This window comes from Sinocyclocheilus rhinocerous, unplaced genomic scaffold (genome assembly GCF_001515625.1).
Source record: "Sinocyclocheilus rhinocerous isolate Xijiao unplaced genomic scaffold, SAMN03320098_v1.1 scaffold720, whole genome shotgun sequence".
Classification (NCBI taxonomy): Eukaryota; Metazoa; Chordata; class Actinopteri; order Cypriniformes; family Cyprinidae; genus Sinocyclocheilus; species Sinocyclocheilus rhinocerous.
In genome coordinates this window covers 524891-534839 of record NW_015653468.1, presented here as the reverse complement: position 1 = coordinate 534839, position 9949 = coordinate 524891, and the positions used below count along the sequence as shown (strand labels likewise).

The 9949-nt window shown below is 38.5% G+C and overlaps 1 protein-coding gene and 1 pseudogene across 1 annotated transcript; both read left to right on the top strand.

Moving 5' to 3' along the window:
* The window catches only part of LOC107716024 (retinol dehydrogenase 11 pseudogene), a 4650-nt pseudogene extending 3880 nt beyond the window's left edge, over positions 1 to 770 (top strand).
* A 2046-nt stretch (positions 771 to 2816) lies between these two features.
* On the top strand, positions 2817 to 7524 carry LOC107716034 (solute carrier family 25 member 51-like). Its single transcript, XM_016522352.1, has 2 exons — positions 2817 to 2965; positions 6254 to 7524. The coding sequence occupies exon 2, from the start codon at positions 6321 to 6323 to the stop codon at positions 7236 to 7238; it is 918 nt and encodes a 305-aa protein (XP_016377838.1). The 5' UTR covers positions 2817 to 2965; positions 6254 to 6320; the 3' UTR covers positions 7239 to 7524.
* The last annotated feature ends 2425 nt before the right edge of the window (positions 7525 to 9949 follow it).

Here is a 9949-nt window from a genome sequence, read left to right as displayed (position 1 = left end):
GTTTTGTAAAAATCGACGCGTTTCAAAAAGGCGGGGCATAGAGGAGAAACAATAGTGTACAGTATGTGGAAAATAATGTGTTTTGTTTACTTTAAACCGCATAAACACATTTCATTACACCAAATACACAAAATAATGTTCTTTTTAGCAGCATCATATGACCCCTTTAATTTTGTTCAATTTCGCAATAAAACAAGGCTGCATATCTTCAGTTTGCATCTCAATTAAATGGATCTTGAATTAAGGATGTTCAGATACTTGTATTGGAAAACAGGACAAAAATACAATTTATAATTTTTAAATTATATTATATGCAACATTTAATGCCATGACTTTATGAACTTAAGACTTTTGCTCCAATTTAAGACCTTTTAAGTCCTTAATACATGGAATCCAAAAAACAAACAAACAAACAGGGAAAAGTCAGAAGCATTTAGCCTCTTGCATCCATTTCTCACCCTCTTACGGTTTGTTTTCTGTGTTTGATCTGCTTCAGGGTCGGTAAGAACAGAGCTCACCCGTGACATCAATGAATGGCATATGCGCATTATCAAAGCCATCATTAGCAAGTTCTGGGCAACCGACCCGGTGTCCGGGGCTCAGACGACGCTGTACTGCGCACTACATGAGAACATCGAGCACCTGAACGGACGATACTTTTCTGACTGTCAGCTGGTACAAGTCAAGCCCGAGGCCAGAGATGATAGGATCGCCAAAAAACTGTGGGACACTAGTGAGAAGTTATGTGGCATGGCTTGAATACAAAGACACACACACTGTACAATGTACAGCTCTTTGTACTGTATTTGGTATAAAAAAAAAGTAAATGAATAAATAAAAATTAATTAATTAATGATAAAAACCATTTGTAAGTGTATTAAACTTGCAATTTGTTGAGAAAGTAGTGCCTTTCAGATGCCACTTAAATGGTAGAAGCAAGTGCTTTTTAAATGCTACTTCCTTAAATGCCAAACACAAAATGCTCCACTAAACTCTCCCATTGTGCAAGCCCAAAAAACAAGTACTAAGTGCCCCCCCCCCCCTTTTTATCTTGACTGCCAAGGTGCAGAGGACATGACCAGTCATGTAAGATGAAACCTGTAGCAACAGGAAGTGGTTTATTCCAATAGAGCTGCTGTCAGTCATATAAGCAAGAGACATTATACTAGTTGTGTACAATCAAACTGATCTGCACACCCATTCACAACATTCAGATCACGTGTCAGCAGTGGCATGTCAGTTTTTCCTGCATTTTCCTGCATTCTCAAGGAACTTGGATTGACAGAAAACATGCACACCCCATATCCATCAGTTAACAAGGTGCACACATCACGTCCTGTGCAAGGAGCTATACTTAAACTATAAATGCACACGCAGAAAAAAATAACCAAGAATCGGGCAGAATGGCCTGTTTATTGGCCATTTTTTAACAAAATTATTTTTTAATAAAGCGTATATTTTATTTCAGTCCAAGCAAAGTGTTTAAACATTGACTTTTAATACTGAGTCTGAATACTGAGGTGAAAGGCATGAAAGAAATTCATAATTTCTCCTTTGATGTTGCCCAACTCTCCAAGTCGTAAAATGGTTTTGATTTGTCTGCTAAATGAATAAATAACTATGCTAAAGTATGCAAGCTCAAGATGCAGATGGATATGCCTATTTTAGTATCACTCAGATGCTATTAAAGTTTTTATTAACATTTTTTAATTAGTTCTTAATTAATTCATATGTCGTATGCCTGCGAATACGTTACTGTAGGCCTACATATAGAATAGTGAAATTTCCATTATCTAATATACTGGTACTGTACTGTAATTAGGCCTAGGCTATATTGTAGCCTTTTTTAAAAAACATAAAAAACTTACTGTTCAAAAACTTTTGACTGGTAGTGTATATTTGTATGAAATATATGTTTATTAAATCTAGGGTATTTAAGTCATTTTAAAGCAGCACTATGTAACTTGCTGACAGAGATGTTGGGGGAAATGAAGAAAAGGGAAAGGGAAGTGAAGGTGCAGTGCAAGAGTGAACTTCAATTATTTTCCACGGCCCCAGACTAAGGATTTAGACCTTTTTTATGTGATGGCCATACAAATAATAGGGTTGTCTGGTTTCAGAAATTGTTGTGGATGTATAGGCTATATACAGGAAATAAGGGGACAAAATATGGCACCTTTTGGGGTACAACAACTTGTCACTGGAACCCTTAAAAGGACATAATTGTTCATTTTTTTACCCCTAATAGGTAGGCCTACAAATTAGTACCTTAAGGGTATGAATTACTACTCTTAAGGTACTAATATGTACGATGTACTGCTACGGTGTCAAGCTGTTGTACCCCAAAAGGTACAATTTTGGCCCCTTTTTTCTGTGGCCTGGATGAGAGTGAGATTTCCCGGCCTGAAATTGCATCCCAGTCCGGCCCTGTCCACAAACATATGATAATATCTATTTAAATTATTTATAAATTAGTTTTTAAATGTGCTTGTTTTATTACAACTAATTGTCGCTGCAAACAAAGATGTTCTGTTCGTTTTATGCATAATTTTGCTTAATTATGTGTAAACTGTAATCTATGATGTCTGTTTACAGTCATCACAACTCTGGGGTTTGTGAATCTGAGTCCATTCTAATCCATTCTGATGTTCTCTATGTTCTCTTCTTTTGTGTAGGCTAAATAAATAAATAACCCTTTCTCATGTTGTGTATTATGGTCTCTGGCGCCCTCTAGTGGCAATTCACTGCAGTAACCAGTAAGTGGTAAAATTCACCACTTCACCCTACAAACGCCACGCGAGTGGAAACACTAGAAGCGATTCTTTGGTAACCACTTCCGGTCTATCACTCTGTCAGTCTGAAGTTGAAATACTAGAAACCAAAGAAGCTCTGAGTCGTTACCGCCGCCTCACAGACCCAACCAGCCCAACAGAGCCGTCACTTTTCCCTGGACTACGACCAGAAGGTAGTTAGTTACATACATTTAGCTCTACGAACTGCTCAGATTTATATAATCACAAACATAAACACTTTTAGTAAATAAATTCGCGGTGTAAACATCTGAACTTGTGCTGTCACAGTATTAGCATTAGCTTCGCGTAGGAATGTGTTCTTGGGAGCGCTAATAACTGTCATGAAACACATTTAAGCAATTAAATCATAACATACAGGTCATTTATGTTTATTGAAGTGATATTTGAAAATGATTGACTCTTAATTATTGCTGTTAGGACATGCTGTAGTCAAAAAGAGCAAAAAGATCAACATAATGTAGTTTATATAGAGAAAATATTAAGTATATTTTATGTATTTACACTTATATTGGTGCCCCCGGAGATAATACTTATATATTCGTTATATTGGTGTTTGATTTTGTCTATCCACTGTTTTTGGCAATGTTGAGCTAGCAGTAGCCTGCTAGCTGTATCCAGCACATGTTATGGAAATAAAAAATTTAATCTGCACATATGACACCAGATTTTAAACAATGTGTATGTAGCATGCATGCAGATGTCATATGTACATATTCAGATGAATCAGGCTTTCACATACTCTGAAAAGAGATGATTCACATAAAGTCAGATCATATCAAGGACATTTCACTGCTGATCACAGCATTTCAACCACACGTTTCTAACAGTTGTGTCATTCTTAAAAGCTACATATGTAAGTGTTTAATGAGTAGTGAAGTTGGGGCAACTGTCCAGCTGGCTAACACCGACCTGTCATCACTGTTGGGTCATGATCGTGCAGCGTTTTAGTCTGATATATGATGGTGGACAGTTTAAGTCTTATGAATCTGTCTTGTTATGATGGCAGCAGATTATTTCATGACCCAGCCCTCAATATGACCTTCAGAAGTCCCTATAGTGTCTTCCCTCACCACCACATGTGCCGTTTTATTTTTGGAGAAGTCCTTCACATGAGTTGTAGTTACATCCAGTCTACTATTGGATTACTATGGCATTATTCTCATGGCTTTTAAACAATGTTAAGGAGTAAATGTCATGATGAGAACTGCTATTATTCACCCTCATGCCATTTCAGATCCATAAGACTTTCTTTCTTCCTGGAACACAGCAGGAGATGTTTAGTAAAGTGACACTGCTCTTTCATGTAAGGCAACAGCAAAAGCACACAGCAAACAGGGGCTGTCGAGTTCCAAAAATAACAATAAAACACCTTATATGACAATATGTGCACTATATTTCAAGACTCATAAAGTAATTATAGGTATTATACATTCTATCAAAACCTAATTAGTTCTACCGCATTTTTAAACTTAAGCAATTGATTATGACAGATTTTACATAATTAACAAAAAAGCTTGCACATATCTTGTGTCCATGTTAAATATATACTTGCACTGAATAGAAAGGAGCAGCATGAACATTTTTCAAAACATCTCCTTTTGTGTTACACATGAAGTCACAAATTTGGATTGACATGGGGGTGAGTAAATAATTTTGGGTAAAAATTTAACAAGTAGATATCACCATACTTCCCTAGTTGATTATTCACAGTACATTAAGACAAGTGTTTAGTGTTGCAAGTTTTCTAAAGTGTTTAAATATGCAAACGAGGCATCATGTAATTAATTATGCACTAATTTTCATATGTACATATTCAGATGAATCAGGCTTTCACATACTCTGAAAAGAGATGATTCACATAAAGTCAGATCATATCAAGGACATTTCACTGCTGATCACAGCATTTCAACCACACGTTTCTAACAGTTGTGTCATTCTTAAAAGCTACATATGTAAGTGTTTAATGAGTAGTGAAGTTGGGGCAACTGTCCAGCTGGCTAACACCGACCTGTCATCACTGTTGGGTCATGATCGTGCAGCGTTTTAGTCTGATATATGATGGTGGACAGTTTAAGTCTTATGAATCTGTCTTGTTATGATGGCAGCAGATTATTTCATGACCCAGCCCTCAATATGACCTTCAGAAGTCCCTATAGTGTCTTCCCTCACCACCACATGTGCCGTTTTATTTTTGGAGAAGTCCTTCACATGAGTTGTAGTTACATCCAGTCTACTATTGGATTACTATGGCATTATTCTCATGGCTTTTAAACAATGTTAAGGAGTAAATGTCATGATGAGAACTGCTATTATTCACCCTCATGCCATTTCAGATCCATAAGACTTTCTTTCTTCCTGGAACACAGCAGGAGATGTTTAGTAAAGTGACACTGCTCTTTCATGTAAGGCAACAGCAAAAGCACACAGCAAACAGGGGCTGTCGAGTTCCAAAAATAACAATAAAACACCTTATATGACAATATGTGCACTATATTTCAAGACTCATAAAGTAATTATAGGTATTATACATTCTATCAAAACCTAATTAGTTCTACCGCATTTTTAAACTTAAGCAATTGATTATGACAGATTTTACATAATTAACAAAAAAGCTTGCACATATCTTGTGTCCATGTTAAATATATACTTGCACTGAATAGAAAGGAGCAGCATGAACATTTTTCAAAACATCTCCTTTTGTGTTACACATGAAGTCACAAATTTGGATTGACATGGGGGTGAGTAAATAATTTTGGGTAAAAATTTAACAAGTAGATATCACCATACTTCCCTAGTTGATTATTCACAGTACATTAAGACAAGTGTTTAGTGTTGCAAGTTTTCTAAAGTGTTTAAATATGCAAACGAGGCATCATGTAATTAATTATGCACTAATTTGCATACATTTCCAGAACAGAAATCTGAACATTGGATAAAGCCAGGCTCAAAATTCTTGTTTAAATCTAAAAATTGTTGACATAATTAGAGTTAAAGTTTTTTACAGAAAGGATTTGGGATTTCTCGTTTTATTCCAATAATAAAAAAAAGAACATTATAAAAGCAAAATCAACTTAAATTTTACCAGTGCATAAACAAACAATGGTTTTGCCAGTGTTTTTTTTGCCTTAAGATGATAATGCACAGCATTTATCATAATTTTTTATTTTATTTTTAATCTTGCCATATTGCAAACAATATAAAGGTTTTAAGTTAGGTTTTAAGTTGACAAGTAGCCTGATGTCCTCCTGCCCTCTTTCTGTCTGGGTCACTTGATCTGTGGTTAGGTAACGTGTCTTATCTCAGCAGTAAATTATGCCAAACGGTTTCAAAGATTAGACTCTTACCTGAAACCACTGGCCAATAAAACACGTTTGGATTGGATCAGCTCTTCAAGATATGTTTGTTGACTGTTCTTATGCTTTATTTTCTCTTTCCTACAGCTTAAAATGCTATTGATGGGTGTTTACCTGGATCACTTCTGCTGACCAGTCCAATGCTTAATTTTCTATGGGGGTGGTTACTACTATGGACCCGGATTCGGCCCAGCAACCGCAGGGCAAGTTGGGTAAAGGTGGCCACGCGCTAATAGGGGCCAATCTGGGCGCTCGGGGAAAACACTATGTGTGCGGCTCGCTTGCTGCATTCACCAACATCATCGTGACCTTTCCTATTCAGAAAGTGTTGTTCCGGCAGCAGCTTCACGGGGTCCGAGCGACCGAGGCCGTCCGTCAGTTGCAGAGGGAAGGGTTGAGACATCTCTACCGAGGGCTTCTGCCTCCACTACTGCAGAAGACCACCACCGTGGCCATCATGTTTGGTCTGTATGAGGATTTTTCCCGGTTGCTTTTGCGTCATGCTCACAGAAGTGGTGCGCCTGAGCTTGTTACACGGAGCGTCGCTGCTGCGCTGGCCGGGATGGCTGAGGCCGCCCTTACGCCGTTCGAAAGGGTGCAAACGCTGCTTCAGGATCACAGGCACAACGGGCGTTTCAATAACACCGCCCACACCTTCCGGACTCTCCTGCGGGATTATGGTGTGAGGGAGTGCTACCGTGGGCTGGTCCCGGTTTTGTTGCGAAACGGGCCTAGTAACGTTTTGTTCTTTGGCTTGCGTGGGCCAATTAAGCAGCAGCTGCCTGATGCCCGAACCCATATGGGTCACATGGCCAATGACTTTGTGTGTGGCGGGCTGCTGGGGGCGGCACTGGGTATCATGTTCTACCCCCTGAATGTGGTCAAATCTCGAGCTCAGGCTCAAGTCGGGGGCGAGTTTGTTCCTTGCCATCAAGTGCTGATGACGGTGTGGCGGGAACGAGGCGGCAGCATCATGCTGCTCTTCCGCGGAGCGACGCTCAACTACCATCGATCTCTTCTGTCGTGGGGGATCATCAATGCGACTTACGAGCTTCTCCTGAAAGTTTTCTGAAGGCTAGGGTGGATAACGGAGTGCACTTTTTCCGAAGCAAGCCAAATTGAGAGTTTTTTACCTCTTTAAAAGAGGTCTGGACACTGCCAGCTCCTTAACGTCTGCACTTAAAGGGATAGTTCACCCAAAAATGAATCATTTACTCACCCCCATGTCATTTCAAACCTGTATGTAGATATTTTGAAGAATCTTAGTAATCAAATGGTTTTGTGTTCCATTGACTGCCATAGTATGGACAAAAAATACAATGGAAGTCAATGGGACTCAAAACTGTTTGTTCTTCAGAATATCTTCTTTTGTGTTCCACAGAAGAAAGTAAGTCATGCAGGTTTGGAATGATATGAGGGTGAGTAAATGGGTTTTGGGTGAACTGTCCCTTTAATACTTAATGATCTGTATAATTATGGATGGACGGTATACATGTGCTGATAACTACATATAAAGTCCATCCATTTTACTCGGCTACTATAAGCATTGTTGTTGAAATGTATCACCACACGCTGTGGCTCTCGTATCAGTTTTGTAGTGGCTCTTTTACTCACTTTTTGGGGGTCTGTGGGACACAGATGGAGAAAGCACAGTATTGCACTACTGACAGTACATTTCTACTTATTTTCTGTTGTTTTGTTAAAAAACCTGATGCACAAACTCTGGACTGGAGCATTACAAGCCATGTGTCATAAGTGTTACGTGCAGGTTGACCGAGGGTTCGTAAATGGGTGTGACTTGTGGACCACACAAAGCGAGAGATGTCTGTACAAGCCCACGGTGTTAGTGTTTTTGGCAATCAGGAAAAGTCCTGATGTATTATTCAAAGATGTGTGATTATTCTCATGAAATGCTGTTTTTATGTAACGAGAGTTTTGTGACATGAATGACATTTTCACATTGTTGTGGGTGGAAAGTAAACAAGTAGTTCCTCTTATTGCATTTTGGGTGTCATTTTTGAACAGTTCATGATGGTTCATCATGAGATCAAAACAGACTTTACTTTTATTACTTGACTTATAGTAAACAATGTTATTTTACGTATAATTAAGGGTGCTGTATGTAGGATTGACACCCAGTGGTTGAACTAGGTATTGGAGAGTTATTTGTTTAATCCTGGCCCCTTCCCCTCCGACTTGACGCACATGCAGGTTGCCAGATTGACGACACCTACAGGAACGATGATGATGAATGAAATGAAAATGATGATGAATGAAATTAAATGCGCTGTGTTTTCCGCCAACTGGCAACCCGGGGTGCCGAAATACAATTGGGTAAACTGTCAGTGGGCGGGTTACACAGACCAAAACAAAGACAGACATTTCGTCCCGGAACGCACATTTTCAAAGGAGAATAACTGACTGTAGCATTGTTTTTCAGATTAACAAGTATGTTAACTTAGCATGTTTCTTAAATATCTGCAAACTTTTTAAATTTGTATGCTTTAGTAGAGTCAAAAACTTACATACAGCACCTTTAAAGATAGATATCATCATATATACATCAAATATATAACACACTTTTGTATACCTAAATATTAGGTATATTATTGGTATAAATATTATGCTTAGAGTATCTGTTCTTAGCTTAGCAACATGGTGACACCATGCACTTGACATGAGGAGAGTTATTTGTCAAGACAGGGTTTATTTGCATAACGCATTTAAAGGGGTCATATGATGCGATTTAAATTTTTCCTTTCTATTTGGAGTGTTACAAGCTCTTGGTGCATAAAGAAGATCTGTAAAGTTGCAAAGACTAAAGTCTCAAATCCAAAGAGATATTCTTTATAAAAGTTAAGAGTCAGCCACGCCTACCTAAAACGGCTCGTTCTAACACGCCCCCACACATATACGTCGCTATGTGGGAAGGTTTGCATAATGCCGCCCAAATGTTCACGCAAAGAAAGAAGGAGTAACTTTTATTCTCGCTGTAATATTGAAATGTACAGTATGTGGAAAATAATGTTTTTTTTTAACCTTAAACCACATAAACACATTTCATTACACCAAATACACAAAATAATGTTTTTTTTAGCAGCATCATATGACCCCTTTAAGAGTATACATATTTGAAAGCAGCTTTACAGATTATATTATGTATCATTGCCCTGAAAATGACCCAATTGCATTTGCAATTGTATCAAGAAATCTGAGCAATAGAATTCAATTAATTCGAAACCTTTCTGTCCTACTTTTGCATGTTTTTCTTAATGCAATTTTTCTTTCTCTTCAAGCCTTTCAGCATTTACACACTTTTAAAGCCCTGTACTTAACCGTGGCTGACATAATGGGCTCAATTGCACTTCCCTCCATTCTGCTCAGACAGAGTTAACCTCCGGGGCAGGGCCGTTTCCTAGGCGACCGCCTAGCTCGCCTATGCCTAGAAACGGCCCTGCTCCGGGGGACAGAGGAATACATGGAAACATCCAATCACATGGGGTGAAATGGCATTCAAGGACAGATGCTTTTAGAGCTGTGTCGCAGCACCATCTCAGGGCATCATGTGGGTGGCTTTTCCTTCTCTGAGCCTAAGTAAATCCCAGGGATTGTTTTGGAAAAATGTCCTAAATGATTAGATGTCGATGGAGGCAGTAGACCGGACGTTTTATTTAAATTAAAAACAGTTTGATTCCTGCTTTTCATACAAATTAGCATAAAACGAATAAAGTAGTGCAAAATTGGCCTCTAGATTAACAGGGCAATGATATATGGTTGCTTGGC

Excerpts from the sequence above, each read along its gene's own strand:
- LOC107716034 (XM_016522352.1), top strand. The coding sequence starts at position 6,321 with ATGGGGGTGGTTACTACTATGGACCCGGATTCGGCCCAGCAACCGCAG.